Consider the following 20,448-nt stretch of genomic DNA (forward strand, 5'->3'; position numbering starts at 1 on the left):
TAAATTGGATAGATTCACGCAGTAATTTAGATATTAGAACAGAGAGCTACTGGAGTGTCATCTACTTTCCCTTTTATTGTCTTCCTACTTTTTCCAGTTGGAGAGTTATGCCTAAAATAGACACAAGCTGATCCTCGAGAATACTTAGCAAAATTTGGCGGTAAAAGATCAGTCCAAACTATCATACACTGAGGAGTTAGGCTCAAAGATTAGGGTTCTTGAGTAAATTTCTATTAAATGTGTATTCTTTCCTTGCTTAAACGCTTCGTAAGTGCAATATTAATGCATTTTTCACACAGATAAGAGCACTTCCACCATCCTATTGCTCCAATCTTAATCCATTGACTTTAGGAAATTCGCCGCATTGACTGACATCTTTTTTTACTGTCACGGGACTCATTATAAATATTTTTTGTGACATTTTAAATTTTTATACTTTGCGTAAATAAAGTTAAAGAAGAGATTTTTAAAATATTTCAAACAGCTCTTCATTCAGTCAGCCGGCCTCTTTTATCGCCTGATCATTTTCAGAATTAGGAAAGCTTAAAATTACATAATAATTCTCATGAGTTCGAGAACTCTGCGAAATTTTCCTTGTCACTTGTATTTGTAAACTTTTTTCTGCTTATCCTGCACAAATTTTCATTTTTTTTTATTAATAGTAAATTGAAAAATTGTTTACTGTTTGCTAAACAGCACAGAACAAGAAATTTTTGCGCAACCGAAAAGTTTTGTGTGAATTCTACAAAAATTTCTCTTTAGGGGTTTTTAATAAAATTTTGTTAAATTAATTTACAAAAATTAATTGTGTTTCGTTGCTGTAGTGTTGAAGGTTTCATTTGTAGTACTATTTATAGTCACATGAACACAATAACTGAATGGAAATAATATTTTCATCTAAAATGGCAAAACGACAAAAGCCGGTGAGATTTTGTTTGGGGGTGAAAAGTGAGGGCCAAGAGGTGTCATTATACATAATTCAGTAGCTTGTGTAACTCTCTTTCCCATTCCACTGTGAAAAAATCCATAACTTTGGGCGGGCATGGAAAGCGAAGTGTAAAAAAAGAAACACGAGAGCATGACAGAAGAAATTCGATCATTTGTCAAAAGCTCCCGGTGAAATGTTACACAAACGAGCAACCTGCAATGGTTCAGGGTGGATAAAAAGGCGACAAAAATGCCACTAAATCCCCCAGAGATAGCCAATTTGCTGACAATCAATATTCTCTCAAGTCTCCGTTTCGGTTTTTATGTTTTCTTTTTTTTCAATCTACTTGACGCACTTTTATGCTGCGTATAGTGCGTACATAACTCGTGCAATTTCTGTGTCTGTTTGTATATACGAAAAATTTTAAAGTGATAAAAACAGAAACTTTATTAGGCGAGAAAAAAGAACAAATTAGCAGTAAAAAATCTGTTTTGATCAGTAGAAATAAATTTGATCAGTTTTTATTTAATTTTGTTCAGTAAAATAAATAAAAATATAAAAGTAAATATAAAAATTAATGTACGCTAGGTCTTATACCCAGCGTACATTAACTTTTCTTTTTTAGTGACTCCAACAGACAATTGGGAAAGAAATAGATTTTAGAGAATTGAGATAATTAAGAGGTGATGTTTTCAATTTCACTGCTCGAACATAAAGAGAGAAAGCAGTATACATAATACAACCAATTTTTTAAACTTCTCACTCCGGCTTCCAAACGGTTTTCGACTGACAAATGATTTTCGGTAACACCCCCACAAATCAACATTCTCTAGCAAACTAACTTACTCAAATTACCCCTTCTTCTCCGTAACCAAAATACCCCTTCTTTCCTGTGCAAAAAACGTCTTATTTTTACTTATTCCAAAATTAGCCCAAGATTTTTCAATAATTTTTGGATGCTTTGTAGCAAATCCTGCTGAACATTTCGTCCATAAACATTTACAGTAGAGTCTTCCAAATTCGAACGCTCGGGGGTATTTTTGACATTTCCCATCTCCCAAATTCGAACAATTTTTTCAAAATTAACGAAATTTTCGTGTGATTAAATTGTAATTTGAATCAAATTCACGTACTTTCTCACAAGTCTTAGTGGTAACATACTTCCTTTTCATTTTATACGATCATAATGTATGTAAACACTCAGGATGAAGCTCACAAATATGATTTTCATTCATCCAGAATACGAATTTTTTAACGTAACCCCACAATTGACATTTTGAATCCAAACGTCGTTCGAATTTGAGAGATTCAGATTTGAGAGACTCTACTGTATGACCGGTTAATTATTTTGAATTATTAAAAGTCAAATTTCTATCACTCTACTATAGTTTTACCACATTTTTCAACGGGTTTGGTAAGATTTGCATTTACTTAAAAGGTCTTGGAATCCCAAAACAAATTGTTTTATTCCCAATCGGTAAAGAATCGTTAAAGTAGCGCTAACAGATTTATTTCGAAAACACTGCTTTTCGCGTTTTTTCAGTCTTTTCACTGATTTGAAATGAAAGAAGAGATATCAATTTCCAATTTTTAATGACTCGTCCTAAAATGATATTATATCGATACTTATTTATCTCTTTCTCTACTCTACCTCTCGGTAACTGTTCCCCTCAAAAATATATCAGAAATGAGAGTTTTTTTTCTCAAAATTGGTGCAGGCTATTTTATTTATTTTTGGATATGTTTTGGATGTAGTCCAGCTGAAAATTTCGCCCGTAGACAATTTTCAGCAGAAAAATCGCTATTTTTAATTTTTCAATTTATGAGTCTCATTTATTACCATCGTGATTAAATTTTATTTTGCTGATCATTTTTACCAAAATTTAAATAAATACACTGCAGTTTAAATATGACACCATGAGTATTTTTCGAACAATTGACAATGCGTTACAGCTTTGCGGAATGCTAGAACTCACGAGATAGTGCTTTCCGTGCATAGTCTGTAGGTTTTTTTTGGTTTACTATCCTTGATAAATAATCAGAAAACGAATTTATGTTTGTAAAATGGGAAGGAAGCTAAAGCAATTTCAGATGACAGCATTCTAAAATTTTTTACGTACAAAATTATCGTTTATGATTCCACCAGTAAAAATGTACTCACTTTTATGTAAAGCGCGTTTTTCTCATACAATTAAATTTTATGCGTAGAATCTTCCCAGGGTAGAAAATTGATTTTGAGTGATAAATTTATTGGTTAAGTGATTGTGATGGGGTTTGCGGTGCGGGTGCGTGGAAATACTGCCACAATAATGAGAGTGGAGAAAGAGCTTTTTTCCACCTAAACCACTTTTGGTTGAGTGAGCATCAAAAGTCGAATTGCATTTTGAGCTTTTCATGGGAAGGTGGTGGAAGTAAGAGTGGTTGAAAAATGCCATTGAGGAAAACATGTGGGCAATATTTCGATTGAGCTAATAATTTCGATATATATGTTGCAATTGACGGTTTTAGAGGTACCATATGTTTACTTTAGGGTTGTTAAGGTTACGATGCAACAATAAATTTTTGTTTTCTTCAGGCTTAGGACGTTCGTAAGCTAAATTGCCGAATGTAGGGGTGTGGGGGAGGTGTAGAAAATATTGGTGTTTATCATTGAGAGTAAATATTTTTGAGTTGAAGTCAATGTCAACAGGAACATTCTCGAAAAAACAGTAACAATAAATTGCAGGAATTTACGACGTAATGTAAAAACACCCATTGAAAATGTGTTGTATGTACATGAGTTTACTTAAATGGTGATATTTGCAATGAAAATTACAAAATAATACAATCCCATTGAAATTGTTATTTTAAAATTTGGAACACAATAACGAAAAGCACACGCGAGAAATTTCAATATTCACGAAAATTTATTCATCCAAGAATATCAAGAGGCAAATGTTAGCTCAAACACTCAAATTGTTGTGAATATATATATGTATATGAATAAGCTTTCATCTTCGATATAGGGACTTTACGAATATTTACATTTGGGATGGGGAGAAGAGGGAGTCAATGAGAAATCCCTTTAAACGAAATACAAGAAATGTCCATTTATCCCTGACCCAGGGGCTATTTATTTCTCTCAATTTTTCAGTCCCAATGTCCCAATGTTTCTCGGTATTGTAAATTTTATAAATTCTCTGGCGCCTTTTGCCACAGACGGCAGATTTTCTCCCATGCCTGAAATGCCTGAAATCATCCAACCCACATTGTCAAGTGATGTAATAGAAATTCCTGGTGGATTTGGCATCTAAATGCTTACAGAAAAATATTCTGATAAGGAGATAGAAAGAAATTTCATTAAAATGATAAAAAGCACATATTCATGGTGTGTACCCTCTATTTTCTCTTTGAAAGTCCACCCTTCTTGCAAAAGTAAAAAAAGCCCAGTGAAATAATCTCAATTTTACCTGGACTCTTCCACTCAATATCTTTTCTCTTTGGCTTACCAGTGAGAGTAAAATTACATGAGATTTTTTTTTGTTCCTTCTGCATACATACAGTCTCTACAGTACTTTCACGTGATCCCCAAAGCACTGTATTTTCAATGTGAAACTATCAAAGTACATCAGAAAATCTCAGCTAACCATATCCGAGGTATGTCATGTTGGTATCGAGTTGTAGTATAAAGAGATGTCAAAGTGATCTAAACTTTGCAGAGTGCTCAAACATGAGATTTACAGATAAAAACAACAATTCAATTTTACAAGCATTCTCAGGTAGTTTTAAAAGTATTTTAGCATTTATCAACCAATGTTTGGGTTAATAGCTGCTTTGTAACTTATTATTTGTTAATTTAAAATAGTTTGTACAGAAGATCAATCTAAAAGAAAACATTCATTGAAAGTTATGAAAAACACAGAAGATCTAATAGCAAAGGTCAGGGAATACTGACGAAGTATTTTAAATTTCATCGAAATCGAAAAAAGCATACAAAAAAATTTTATATAGAAATTTAAAAAAATCATTTCTCCGAATTCTGTAGCCCTAGTGGTGGTCCATAAAGTTGTGATGATTACAAAATTTTTATCTGCGAAAATGATTTTTTTTTGTATAAAATTCTTCTAAAAATCCAAGTCCTATTTTTTTTCTTAAAACCCATTATTAAGCCATCAATTTAACTCATGTTTTGTTTCATGACTTCGAATTTAGTCTGAGTGCGTAGTCTTGTCCACCGCAAAGTAAGTTTTTGCAAAAATTTCTCCGAAAATCAGATCCTAATAGCTCTATTTTTTATGATTTGTAAATGAAAATTTAAAAAAAATATAGTTTAAATGTTGTACTTTTATACGCTTAAGAGATGGAATTAAATATAATTTTTCTTATATTGAAAAGGAAAAAGGAAAAAAAGTGTGGAGATAATGTTTTTTTTATTGAGGGTTATCAAAGACTGGAAGTTGATATGTCGCACTGTTTAAGCTTTAGAGCGGTGACAAGTTGAAAAAAGGTGATTATATAACTGTTCTTTCTTTGTGTTCGAGCAGCAGACCGATAGAGAAAATACTGTTTTCAGCCTTTTTGGCCCACGTAACCCCTTAACTCTTTCGCGTCTTTAGGGTAATGTCATGACTCGGGGAAAAAAGTTTTTTTTTGGGTATTTACATTAATTGAAATCTATCTGTTCGTGCACGACATCATAATAGAAGGATGTAAGATTCTTGGCTCATTTTCTCAAGACTCCAGTTAGATTTCAATTAATGTAAATAGCCAAAAAGAAACTTTTTTCCCCGGGTCATATATGACCCTAAAGACACGAAAGAGTTAAGGGGGCCAAGAGACGTTTTTTAACGAAAATTCGTTCTAGTGTGTAGACGCCATAATGGAGAATGAATAGAAGTGCATTCGAAATAGCAATTATTTAGTATGTCGATTGTGCAGAAATAAATTGATTAAAGTCATCAAATTTGCATTTAATATGTAACATCTCAATCAATAGCTTAAATTCTTCTTTCTTAATTGAAGGTAAATATTTATATTTTATTTTACCTAAAAAGTTATTTCAGTTTGAACAGGAGTCTATTTTCTTACATCCTTTACATCCTATTAATTTTCAAAGGAGTTTCAGAACGTTGCAAAATACACCATGGTGTGTTCACATAATATAAGACTTATTTTTACCTACAAAGCTCTGATATTTTCATATTATTACGTTTCTCAAGTTTTCTTCGAGTGTGCAGTTTCTCATCAAAAAATAAAAAAAAATGTTTTTATCTTAAATGTAATATTAAGATAAGAAACGTTTAGAGAACATTTATGGGCAAAATATACTACTCTATAAAAAACTCAGTGGGTATTATCGTGCTGGTTTCCACGAAATCTTGCCACAAGGACACAATTTTGTCTAAGTGGGTAGTCTTTTTGTTGATCCATCTTGGTTTGTGAATCACGTTAAAATTGCAATTCATTTGAGGAATTTTCTCCCAATCTCATTTGATTACTCACCATTTTCACGAAAATAGAGTGGTAAATGAGTCCATTAAAATTCTGGAAAAGTGTCTATTTTTTGCTGCTTTCGGGCTTAAGAAAAGGGAAAAAAAGATGGGCATTTACTCACGTTTGAATATTCCTCAGTCGTAAACATGAGCGAGAAGGCGCAATATAATCCTTATTTAATAAAGATCTAGTGCTTGAGATAAAGTTTCTCTGCAGGAACATTCGATATCTTAATTTTTTATAGAGCTTCCGTCGTCATTAAGACTCTCTTGGTCTAGCTTCTTCACTTTATCTCACTTTCATTCTCCTATTATCGATACTAGGCAAAATGTGCAAGAACCCTTGTTTGGAATATTGAAGAGGGGATAAAAGATAAAATTTCAGTGAAATGCAATAAAAGTTTCTCGTCAATTTAGCTCGAGGTGTTGAATCATCTTTTAAAATTGTCCCTCAGTTTCCTTTATGTTAATTTCATTTGTCAATGATCAAATTAATTTCTCACCAATGGGCTTAGTTGATAACACATTATACAACTTTTCCTCGTTATTATATTAGACCATAAAAATAATTAAAAATATCATTCTTTTGTGAAACATTTCTGGTTCCCCAGAACTGTGTCAGACTATCTGATAGAGAATTGTGATAAAGAATCAAATTTTTCCCTTTGGGTGTCGTAATGTTAGTAAGATTCAGAAGGGTTTGGACAGAGACAAAAGAAAGAGGAGTTGCGTGGAAAAATATTTGAAAAACGTGACTCACATTTTTCCCTTTCTTAATTTTTCATCTTGAATTTTCAAACAAACTCACATCCTCTGGTGTAAAGATCAACGACTGTCTGAAAGAGATTTTCCTCTTTAAATTTGTATCAAGCACAATTCCTGATAATGCAATAGAAGAATATATCGAGTAAACCTTATTTAACCTTTGTAAATATTTAACCTTTGACCTTGAAAAACCGCTATTAAGAATGGTTCAACGATATTTTCGTTCATGGTCAAATGTCCGCATGGGTAATCTCTAAAACATATCCTACATTGAAAACAAATCGCATGATATGTTTTTGACTAATCTCAAAAAACATGGTTTTGGATGGGAAGAGGAGGGGTGGGTGGGGGGGAAATAAGGGACATATTAATAGTCCCAGGGTTAAATTATGGTGGAGTCCCACGAAGGTCCCAAGTCTCTATCTCTCACCATTTTGCACCTAATTTAGATTGAAAATAAAACGCGAAAAATAAAACATTTTTAAGACATTTGTTCCTCAACTTACCATCAAGACTGGACCCCAATTTTAGTTCTGAACATTAACAATAGTTCTTTGCAAGAAATAATTGTTGATACACAAAACATTTACCAACAAATTTTTCCTTAATCCTAATTTTTTCCCAAACGTATGTTTTATTTCGGAACAAGAATTTTTCCCCAACGTACGACTTATTTCGGAACGGAGGGAGTATTAATTAATTGAAAAAAGAATTGTGGAAGTTTATATGACTTATTATATAAAATCGTTAAGCAGAAATCAATTTGTAAATTGTCTTTAAAATGTTGGTTTTTCATTTAAATCTTTCAGATGTAATTTGTCTTCGAATGGTGCGGTTAGTGGTACCGGCTTACAAATTTCGTGGAGAATCTGCGCTGTTGGAATGTCTTTACGAGTTGGAAGGTCGGAAAGATGGTTCTGACGATAGCTACAGTTATCATGGTCATTTCGATAATGATGACCGTGAGACTCTTTATTCGGTAAAGTGGTACAAAGACAATGAGGAATTCTACCGCTTTGTTCCTCGAGCGAGTACTCCACAACATAGCTACAAAGTCGATGGTATTCGAGTAGATGTAAGTAATCTATTTCTCAATATTTTAATGAAAAAATATATTCATTATGAAGAACAATCTTTAGACTTAATGAAAAGAATTATTTCTGAGGCCAAATTGACGAACGTATCGCAGATAGAACTGTTTACTGGCTACTGACTGTCTATTCAATTGTCCTACTGATATAAATTAGGGGCTTGAAGTAAACGGGGTGTATGTCATGTACCTTAAAAATGAGAAAGTGAATATTATAACAAAGATAAGAAATATATGACATTTTGCATACGGAATTAATTTCCTCCTAACCCGGAACACTTTTCTCTCGTCGAAACAGAGACTCATTAATTTGGTTTCGGTTAGCTTTAAGATTATATAACTTTTCATGTATGTTTTTCTGGAATAATGTCTATATCTAAATACTTTTAGGGAAAAAAACGTATGTCTTTTTTTTTGGTAATTAGGGTTGGAATCAATTAATTTCGATTTTTCTGAGAAAAGTATTTAAAATAGACAAAAGATATGTATCTTTTACTAGTTATATTCTTTTCTCGTGCAAAATTAATTATTGTACGTATAAGAACGTATTCTCGGAAACTTTTCATCTCAGATTTCAAAAAAGTTTTTATTACAATTCCTCTGCTTGTGCACATCTTTTGACTTTTATATTCCATTACATTTTCCATGCTGAGTCATTCTTCAGGATTTACTGGATAAGAACTTCTGAGTATGTTTCCACTTCTATAAAATTTTTCTGTCGCTCCAGTTCTCCACAAATTGGTATTAATTAAAAAGCTTCACCGGTTTGAGTGAATACCATGATACCAAATGATAATACTGTTGATATTCCTCTGTGCTTGGTAAGAATTTTGCAAAGAAATATCGCACAGAAGACGGATAGATATCTATTTTTAGATTGCATCACTAGGCGCCTCCACTGCAAAAGCTCTCTTGTATTTATGCCTTCTTTCACTTCTCGATTTCGTTCCTCTTTCCCATGGGAATTTTTGACTTTGGCAAATACAGTGACAAATTTTGTGGTGGATTTGTGAAAACAAAGGCAAGATGGTGAAATTTGTCAGAAGAAGTACGATGGAAAACAGAAAAGTGTGACAGGTGATAGGGAATAAAAGTCGAACTGGTTGACTTGAGTGAGCGATAAGTACTTGAATCTCCTTTCTATATCTGCATAATACGATAGATTTTTCTTCTCATTGCTCCCATCTTTCTCATGACTTTGTGACAAACTCGATACTACGCGAGTGTTTCCGGATGGAGCAATTTAAATATACTTTGGCGGGTAAAGCGTGCAAATTGTGGATAAAAATCGAAGGAAATTGAAAGCAGGGAAATTTATTTATTTTAAATTTTGTCAATTACTCTATGTTCTTCCTCAAATACTGAAACTACAATGTCAAAGGAAAATTCGAAGAGTAACATAAACTCACGAATTCAGTACTCAAATTGATTAAAATTTGTTCAGAATTTCATGATCTTTCAAATATATTCAGTTTTTTTCTAAAATTTTAGAGTTATTTGACTTTAACCATAAAAATCCAAATCGATCAATTTTTCGATCATTGAAAAAAATATATATTCGCCTGAATTATTTACAAAATATGAACGAAAATTGAAATACTTGTAAAGTAATTTTCGAAATATACCCAAAAACTTTCCCCTGACATCCTGTGGAGTTAAAGCCAAATTCACATGGGAATTTTTCTGCATTAGCGACCGTTACGCGATATATCTTAAAAGTGAGGACAGGACTCCTGTTGTAAGATGCTCGACCCTATGAAGTATTTCTATTGAAATACTTTTGGCCTGCAAGCTCTGTGAGCTGAGTTCATAAGCTGGTTTCAAATAGCTCCATATAAAAAAGATAACTTGCCATATGGTTGCCAAAAAATATATTTCTTTTTATGGAAGTAGAGACAAATCAGGAAATAATACGTGTCTTCACAGAATATGCTTGAAGCTCTTACAGGAGACGTGTAGACAATGTCCCTTACTGTTTGGTCAAAATCAATAACAAGGAGATGAAAAAACAGACAAACTCTGTCTGTAATCCAAAATATACATATATTGTAAATACAGATTTGAATTTTGATGTATTGTATTTGCCTTGCAATAAAAAATCATTTGAATCATTGCATAAAAAATGAATTAATTCATGATATGCACTAAAATTGAAAGAGGTTCAATAATTAGTAATTATTTTTCATAACCCAAAGATTTATTAAGGTGATAATAAATTTTTGTTTGGATAGTTGGGAATTATAGGATTTTAAAATTTTTACAGTGAATTAAAATTTTAATTATTTCAGAATTTTCACACATTAAAGAAATTTAATATGTTAATGTATAAACTTATATAACGAATAATTAAATACGGTTCTGAGTTTTATGAAGCATTTATAGAGTATATAACCATAAACGAAAATATGTAGTTTAATATTAAAATTTGTTATTAATCTTTGAAAAATTACTCTATATCAGAGGTGTGCAAGAACCGTTTGAAATCGAACAAACGTCAAATGAAACTTGTACGTCAATGGTTAAAAAAAACGCTACCTGAACAAACTTATTTTGACGTTTATTCGGTTTCAACGGTTCTTGCACACCTCTGCTCTATATATAGTGAAAATATTAAAATACCATAATTTTGAAGAAAAATAACTTTTATAAATTACATATACAGAAGATTTAGCTTTTTCAAATGGTTTTTATTGCAAAATGCTACTTCATAAGTTGTAAGTCTAATCATCCTTTATTTTAGGTGTTTTTAGGTATTATAACAAATTTAGAGAGTTTATAAAATTGTTTTATAATATTTACCAATTAATATGTTGTACTCTTCTAATACTTCTATCATGCTTTTATATAATTTGTTAGGAGTCTTTTGTAATTTAGTAAAAGTTGAAAAAATTGCTGAATAAAATGATACTTTCCGTCTAAAGTTTAAAATTTTGTGTCCATAGGGAAGTAGGGCTAATCGTTTATTCGATTTTATAGTCATATTAATGAAAAAGGACATAATGTAAATCTAAAACTATTGAAATAGCGTTTACATGGATTTATTGTGAAAATTTAAACACAAATCCATGTAAATTGGGGATATTGTTGTGTCCCTAATTGACATTGGAGTTCATAAAAAAAATATTTAGGGTAAATTTGACATGAGAATAGGGGACATATCACACAAAGTGGCCACAAAATTTACTTCGTAGACTAACATTCAGCCTTTCGAAAAGCAGTTTGGGGAAAAATACTCTCCCTCTGGTCACTTCATAAATTATTCACTCATCCCAAAATATGATTTATCGTGGAGATTGTGGTAGCCTCAATAATTTATTTGATAACTATTTATTTCCTATTTTCTCTTATTATTTATTTAGAACATTTTTGAATTATGGTAAGTTGTGTCTGAAGGTCTGCATTTTTTGTGTTTTTACACGCAGAAATGCGAGCTTTAAATTTCTTTTCAAGGTTTCTCTGCGTGGTTTGTGGTCACGTTTAATGGAGAATTTTCCACTAGCATACTTTTACCTTTTTCTTTCGGTATCGTGGGAAAAAGTGAAAGTTAACCCACCCCAAAAAACGTTGCTCATTTGTGTGTTTTTCTCTTTGGAACCAATTATTATTTAGAAATTGTATGAAATTATGCCCAATTTGACTTGGTATACATAATTCACAATCACTTATCCCTTTCTTCATCACTTATTATTTCAGCATAAATTCTCAGACAGCACCAGAGTTATGCTTCGTGGAATTACACTCAAATCAACTGGTGAATATCGATGTGAGGTAGGTGTTCTTACTTTTTTTTTTCTACGGATCATCAAACTGATTTTTGTTTGACAGTAAATTGGAAGTATAGGATATTTCATTAAGGAGTATTTATCTGGTCAATATTTTTGTCAGGGTTACATGGGTGGGCATATTTTTGCGTAAAATGCTTGGATTTAACGTTTATATTAACAAATAGCAATAATTTTGAGGTAAATCTCGCAAATAATTTTTTTTATTATCAGTGATTTTTAGATGAGGTGAGGATTCAGAAGATAAATGCTCCTTACATACATGCTAGCAATAGCTTATTAATATTCCAACCACATCCAGATTGTGCGAGAATAGGAATTTGACTTTCTCCCTGCTTTACAGGTTTCCGCAGAGGCTCCGGAATTCAAATCGATTCAGGGCGAGGGACGATTAGATGTGATTTGTAAGTATATGCATCTGATTTTTCTCTGTCCGACTTTTCCAATTTTTTTTTGTGATGATGACATACTTTCCATTAACCATTTTTGTGATACGTTTTTCGTGCTCGTGATCCCACGAACAAGGCTAATTTATGGAAATAATTTTGCGAAATGAGAAAATTTATTCAAATCGAAGAAGAACCACAGAAATAATTTGATTTGCCCGCCCATTTTTGCCACACGAAACACACTGTGAATGATAATATTGTGTCATATTATACAAATTTTATGCAAAACACAATAACTCCAATATGAAAGTTCTTTTTTTCCATTTTCTTTTTCTTTTTTTTTCGCACTGTTGTCTCTACTTTTTATTCTTTTGCCATACAATTGTTAGCGATGATGAAAAGCTCAGGCAAAGCTTTTCTCACAGAAGCATCGCAATAAATGGTAATTTCAATATAACACACGTCTTGCCTTCATTTCATGCACAAAGTCTCTTGATTTACGTCTCCGAGGAATTTTGTGTCTCTTCCCTACTTATTGAAACAAATCACCTAATTTTATCTTCTCTTTGTCTCATACCGAGAGATATTTTTTTCTCACTAAAGAAGAACTTTGAAAATCCAGAACTTGATGTCGATTTAAAGTGTGAGAAAGGAAAAGAAAAATGTTGTAGACTGTAGAATATCAATTTTATATTTTATACTACCACTCTTTATTTCAAATGTAGAATAATGCAGTAAATTTGATAGAAAGAAAAAAAGAAATCTACTATTTATCATAGAAGTTTTCCCTGTTTTTTTAAAAGTTTATATAAATACAAAATTTCTGTTTTGTGTTTTACCTTTATTCTCAAAAAGTATGTGAATTTTTCATAAAATAAATAATACGCAAATTTATTAAAATACAATATTAGTCGTTATGAAGATCTCAAGTTTTCTTCTGCGCGGTATAATATAATTTTCACTATGTTTATAGAAAGCTCAATAATGCATTTGCTTTTTGATAGCTTCATATCTTAACTATAGACAGGAAAGATGGGAAAGATTTGTTTTATTTGAAAACTTCGACTTTTATTGCTCGAACCTAACCGATAAAGCAGTATATTATAATCCCTCATATTTTTGAGCCCTTCTTCTAAATTTCCATTTTCCATCTCTTGGGGACCACTTTTCTGCCCCAGAACCTTATCCAGAGCTATGTTTATTGGGATTATTCTAAAACGCATAATGTATTTTTTTCATTTTTGGATATGTTTCAGAGCTTGCCTATGCAAAAGTTTCGTCCATATACGAAAATACCATTAAATCACTACTAATAACGAGCTTTAAAAGTCATAGTTTTAAAATGCTATAGAGAGTATTCTTAACCAAATGGAGTCATGTTTGGAGTTTGGACTTATTGGAAAGATGTTGGAATTTCTTAAAAAAAAAGCAACCGATTCCAATTTGTTATGAATCGGTAATAAACCGATGAGCAATTTTTACCCGAATTTCAATGGTATATTACTTCTAAGCTATTTTAAGCGATCTTTAGAGCGACTAACATGGGGTAGTACCGAACAACAACTTGTTGGACTATGACGAATATTTCTTTAGTGGACAAGCAAGCATCCCTATAGTATCTATAAATTCTTACAGGTTTCGTCTTCTGAAATCTAATAAATAATTAAAAATTCGCAGTGCTCGGTGCTACCCCGTGTTCGGTGGTACCCCAGTTTCCCTTGTTTAATTTAAATAAATGATAGGATAGTATAGTTTTTTTTTCTTTTCGCAACTTAATTAGGTTAACAGTCTTTTTATTACATGTTGGAAGAAGAGTATATTTTAGTCAAAATAGCTAAAATATTTGCAGAATTTGAATTCACATAAAATTATCTTAAGATTACATAAGATTAGGTACCTATTATCTTACATAGCTGTTCAAGAATGAAAAAGCAGATAATTAGGAAAAAAATCACTATGACAATGCCATTATGATAAATTTCGTGTGACACAGAATTGCTTTTCAAATATATTTGCAAAAGAATATTAACTAGGGTAAATTAAGCTAATTCAAAACATGCTCCAAGTGAAAATTTTTCGCTACTCCAATGGAAATGTCATTTCATGATAAATACAGTACTGAATTATTATATTTATATATTTTCTATACCACAGTTTTATTATTTGCTTAATTTTTCTCCAAATAAAGCGAAAATCCATTCATATTTACAAATTTTAATTTTTTAATTTCTCAGAAAAATTAAAAGTTTACCTTTTCACCATCGAATTTTTCATCGATCGACCATGTTTTCCAATGAAAAACACAATGAGGTGACTGTTGTTTATTCGTTTTGTTTAACATTTATGTCATATTTCTGGCTAATTTTAGTTAAATTAAATGCTAATCTTTGTTGTTAACAGTACGTGAAGTTTTCAAATGAAATAATCACCTATTTCGTGAAAAAAGGGTTTTTCTGAAGTGTCTGCAAATGCTTCAATAGGAAACCCCGGAAATATTATTTTTTTGGAGACATTTTTTTTATTGTTTTAGATGGGAAAGAAGAAAAGACCCAGGAATAAGAACAAACCCTGCACTCAGGAGCAACTCAACAAGGTTTTGGAAGCCTTTCGTCGCGGTTTCAGTTACACTGTTTGTCTCCAATTAGAAACTTTCCCTTGTCTGCATTTGGATTAATATGTTTCCAACAGAAGCATTTTACGCTCGCGTATTTTTCTGGCATTTAAGATGTTTTCAAATTATATCTAAAAATTTTTCACTAAACAGTAGCATTCTAGAAGAGTCAAAGAGCTAATTTATGTAATTCTCTTCAGAAAAAATATGAACTTAATGTGTTGAATCTTCTGTCAAAGTTAAAGCGTCTGGAAATGGTTTTGAATTAGGACATTTTCCCTAAAAACTTTTTCATAAAAAGAGTTAATGAATTATGTTTTCAATTTCAAATGATATGCCAAAAAGCTTCATTGGCATTGATAGGTTTCGAATTCCAACTTTTGTGTGAAAATGCCAAAAAATTACAGATTACAGATTTTACAGAGAAAGGAAAAAATGTGATTAATTTTGTATACTGAATTTTATGAAAAAATAGTAAAATTTTTGATTTTTTTTATTACTTAGTTTAGTAAAGCTTTCGCTGTATATAAATACTATATCAAAGAGTTTAGTTCGTAATATAGTACTTACTAAAATTTTTTGTGTCAAATATGTAAAAGTATGAAAGCTATCATTTTAGATGATAAAGCTAACTTGTTATATATAGCGCCAGCAAAATAATTTTTTCCAACTGATCGCAGCACGTATTTTTCATTGATGCTTTCGCATGCATGGGAATGAAGGCATAATCATTGATAAGCATTTCGTACAATTATCCTCTTATTCACAAAACTTCAAAGGATTTTTAACAAAGTTTCTCTTTAGTCCCTTTTCGTATCTCAAATTTTTTTCTCTGACGATTCTGAAAAGAGTTTAATTTTTCTAGTCCTTTTTACACTCTTCAGTAGACTGCATTGGAAGTCCTTTCCGTTTTAAAAGTTTATGGGATTTGGGATGCTTTAAATAATCATGTTATTTTACAATTTTTTTACGGAATACATACATATATAGAATTATATCTTTATGTCAGCTTTTACACATTGTGTATCTTTCAGCAAAGTGAAATTTAGAAACCCTTTTCTTAAGTCCCATTTTACAGAGTGTAGGTTTAAGTCTTTGGCAATACAGAGTGTAATATAAAAGTACAGAAAGCAATGAAAAAAAGAAGAAAAGGATAGGAGTATAAGTATTACGTGAAATATTCCAAATAGCGACAAAATTGGATTTTTATTGTTGAAAAGCATGAGATGGTTGAAAATCTGTCTAGAAAAACGATTATTGAAATTTTATTTTCTCTTGCAACTTTTAAATGACATCGTGAAACGGCTCGAAATTTTACGATATCCCATTGCACATGGTGTTCATAAGGATGAAGTGGCAAATTTAATTCATACGAAATGTGATTCATCTGATATGATGGAGAAAAGAAGGGAAATTGACATTCATTCAATAAATTTTTTATAGTATGAAATAAACATAAAAATTTATGCCTACTGTCGTAGCCTGAGTAGAAGATTATGTTAGTTTAATAGTGTACATTTCAATATCATTTATATTGTCTTATATCTTCACCTCTGCAGCAAGTAATTTTCTTTTGGGCTGTCATTGACTTTAAAAGCCCTGATATGTTTGCCATAAATTGAAAGAAATTACTGTGAGGGTATAACAATGTCTAATATCGGAAAATGCATTTGAAAATGTTCTAAATACGGTTGAAAGTTGAAATCTCAAATTGATCATATTTCCTTTACAAATTAAAGCTCAAATTCAATGAAAAAGCCATACATATATATATTTTAGAGGTATTTAGTTCTTAGTCCAATGTGGCTATTCCCTTTATTTTTCAATTCTATCGAATTTCCCAATAAAGAAGAAAAACCAAAGAAGAAAAGTGAATAAACAAATATTAGTAAGTGGGAGCTAAAAAATATTTCCATTTTATTTATTGCGTGGCACAAAAGAACCTTTCATGACAAGGTATTCAAATACATCCGAGAGAAAAGAAGAATATTCTCAGATACACGAAACCATCTCTTTCACAATGTGCCATCAAAGATAATCATAAAAATAAATTATGTTAGGTGTTTGGAGCTTTCTCATCTGCTTTACGCCCCTTGTCCTTGCACCCCGACACCTGGCCAAAATATACTATATGTATGACGATTCATGATGCTATATATTGAAGTTTTTATACCATCTATAAGCTGAGAGTGAGGGTAAAAGGGAATCGAGCAAATTACTTATTGATTTGTTTGTGAGGAATAAAACACATAAAATATGACACTTTGTTTTATTGTTCGCCACCGCAAAAGGTGAAATTCACATATTTTCTCTCGCCACATGGAATGTAACAAGCTTTCTCACTCGTTTTTCGGCACAACAAGGGTTGGGAAAAAAATCACTTGGTGAAACAACCAACTTCAACTAATATAGGTAAAAATGAGTTTGGTAGCATCGAAAAAAGCTTTACTATATGCTATTGATGCAGTTTATGGGCATTTTCGTACATTTTACGCCAGTACAATAAAAACCGCGTTTTTTTCTGAGTGAAAGTTTGGAAAGCAGAAAAAGCACCAAGGATATTGCTAAGGAAGAAAAAAAAATTCCATCTAAAAGTCTAAAATACATTTCTCTTGCTATTTAAAAAAAAAGAGAAAACAATTTCCCTAATAGGTTTTTCCAATTTAAATTGAAAGCTCTTCTTCACTTCTTTCTAAGAGAACTGCAGTTTTTTAATTCTAGTTCGATATAGACAGTAATAGAAACTTTGCTGAATGTTCAATTGAAAATAGCTTTCTCTTTATAGTTATTAAAAAAAATTATTGGGATTGTGAATAAATTTTCGCGGTTCTTGTTCCATTTTGGTCGTTTTCCGAACAATGCGTTGTTTAAATTTATTAGTTTTTATCGGTAGTGATGCTTATCCATAGTATTCCCATATCAGTTATTGGGCTTGCAGATCGGCGTCCTTAATTGATTTTGGTCCTTCGGTTCCCAAGTGTTGAAATTTGAAATTTTTATTGCTGAAATGTTTTTATAAACAATTTTTAAGGGTTTTCTGGGCATCGGGCATTATGTTTTCTTACCTACGTTTTAGTAAAATTAGCTCTCTAAATAATATAGCTCTCTAAATTTTAACTAATTGGAGAACACTATGAGCCACGAATATTCTATGGTATTAAAATTTTTAATTACTTGACAATAACGTTTTCTAATGAAATTTAATTTTTACTGACCATAAAAGTTTTGCAGTTAAAAATTTGCTTCACATTATAAAAGTTAGTAATTCTGAAATTTTCTGAAGTTTGAGCAAGATATTTCGACAATTTTAACTAAAATTTTCAAAATTCTATGTGTTCTACACAAAATTTAAATTTTTTTCTATATCAATGTTAATTGCATACTTTAAATTGGGACTCGTCATATTTTTTTGAGTGCGATTCAAAAGTTTTAATTTTAACCATTTTATTTAGTTAAGAGTTGCTGATAAATAAAGATGAGCTGAGAGTAAGTGCTTTTTCTATGCAAATAAAACTCATTTTTATGGGGGTCCTACTGAAAAATATTCTTCGAATGGATTTATATGCTATTTTTCGGTATTCATAAAGCTATATCCAAGAAATGATGAGAAAAATCTTATGATTTGGTTCACCTTCAGACTGGAAATTCGCGAGTAATATTTATGTGCTGAATTATTGCTATTTTCCGGCCTTCGGTACGACTTGAGCTTTTGGGTGAAAATTCTGCAGACACACGTGAATTTTGTGGGGTCCCATTCCATTCTTATTTTTTAACTCCTCCACATTCACAAAGATGGATGAAAATGAATGGTGCTTGTTTGATTAATGGAAAACTCGTGAGCATATACACCGTCAGTTGGATTTCACTGGGAGAGCTTTGATCAAGAGCTCACGAACACCCGGAGAATTACAAGAATCACCTTCAAACTAGGGTATGTTCATCTGCATCACTTAACGTGTCGGTTAAATTACGCGTAAAGTAATGCGTTTGAGAAATTTAGAGCAGAAATAGATAAATTCGTATATAAATAACACCAGTACTCAATAAAGCTTTTCAATGTTTTATTTATAGTCGTTCATGTAACATTGTATGACTGTAACAATAACAAAGGGTTGTGCGTAGTAAAGGTAAAACGTGAAAATAGTTTTTTGCAGGTTATTTTATCAATCAATTCTGATATTTTCTAACAAATTAAGGTTTGTGAATTCCATCCAAAAGTAGTATCAATTAACTTTATTTTGAAGTTTATTTTATTGTTTTTTTCTAAGATAGTCCAATAACATTGATAATCGAGAATCCGGTCTCAATATAATTCAAAATATAGCTATAAGAATCGAAATGAAATCATTAAATTATATATTTTTTTTATGTATCCTGGGAAAAGCCCCGTCTGACACTTAAGTCATTCGGATACGGAAGATCGTGAACTCACAACTGCGACAGTCGAGTTAGAGGTCCCACTGCCTACGAATAAAATATTCATATTTGCTAAAATCGATTTTTCCGGTCGTCCAGCTGTCTATCCGACTGGTTTTTCTGGAGTATAAACGTTTCCGGCAAAAAAGGGAAAGAAATATCGATAAGTAGTTTTCGTCCAAGGTTAAATATAGGGTGGACGGGATCAGATTGTGAAGTTATACATGTCCTAATGTTATCCTGAATCTCGGAACAATCAAATATTAATTCTTCAGAACCCAGGACACGGGGCTCGATTTTTTCTCTTCCACGACCTTTCCAAGACTGTCCCCTTCTCCACACGAACTCTTTCTCCATTCAGTCCCATTCTAATGGTCCAAAATCCATGTGTACAAGTACGGTAAATGTGTATCAATCATTGGTCTTGCACTTCTTCCTTACCTTACACGGTTATTGAGTGTTGGAGTGCCACGGTATTTCGCAGAGCTTGTGGTGGTTGGATTATCCACTAGAGTTTCGTGTCTCCGTGTGCCTAGTTCGGGTAGTCGTATACTCCGCAATTCCCTATTTGTTGAAGGGATCGTTCTCTGGAATGGCTTGCCTCGCGCGCGAGCGGAAGAAGGAGCTTAACCGTAGATTTTTGGCTACCACACATTCCTCGTGTTCCACATGATGTATTCTTTTGAAGTTACATTTTTTTGTATGCCAATTCTACAGAGGACAGATTGTCCTATGAGTTATTAATAAATTGAATTGAATTGAAAATCGAATGAGAACTTGAGTAGGGGAAACTGGGGCACCACCAAACACGGGGTACCTCCAAATACTGCGATTTTTTAATCGGATATTGAGTATCAGAGAATAAGACCGATAGGAATTTATAGGCGCTATAGGGATGCTTGTCCACTGAAGGAATGGTCGAGATAGTCCAAGTAGTTTAGAAATAAAAATTACTGTTTGGTGGTACCCCGTGTTTGGTGGTGCCCCAGTTTCCCC

At 32.0% G+C, this 20,448-nt stretch overlaps 1 protein-coding gene across 1 annotated transcript in view; it reads left to right on the plus strand.

Moving 5' to 3' along the window:
* The window catches only part of LOC129803700 (uncharacterized), a 60,392-nt gene that overhangs the window by 13,737 nt on the left and 26,207 nt on the right, over positions 1-20,448 (plus strand). The window contains exons 2-4 of the mRNA XM_055850457.1: positions 7,974-8,239; positions 11,948-12,022; positions 12,380-12,440. Coding sequence (XP_055706432.1) covers positions 7,974-8,239; positions 11,948-12,022; positions 12,380-12,440 — 402 coding nt within the window. The remainder of the gene's footprint in view (positions 1-7,973; positions 8,240-11,947; positions 12,023-12,379; positions 12,441-20,448) is intronic.

Source organism: Phlebotomus papatasi, chromosome 1 (assembly GCF_024763615.1).
Source record: "Phlebotomus papatasi isolate M1 chromosome 1, Ppap_2.1, whole genome shotgun sequence".
Classification (NCBI taxonomy): domain Eukaryota; kingdom Metazoa; phylum Arthropoda; class Insecta; order Diptera; family Psychodidae; genus Phlebotomus; species Phlebotomus papatasi.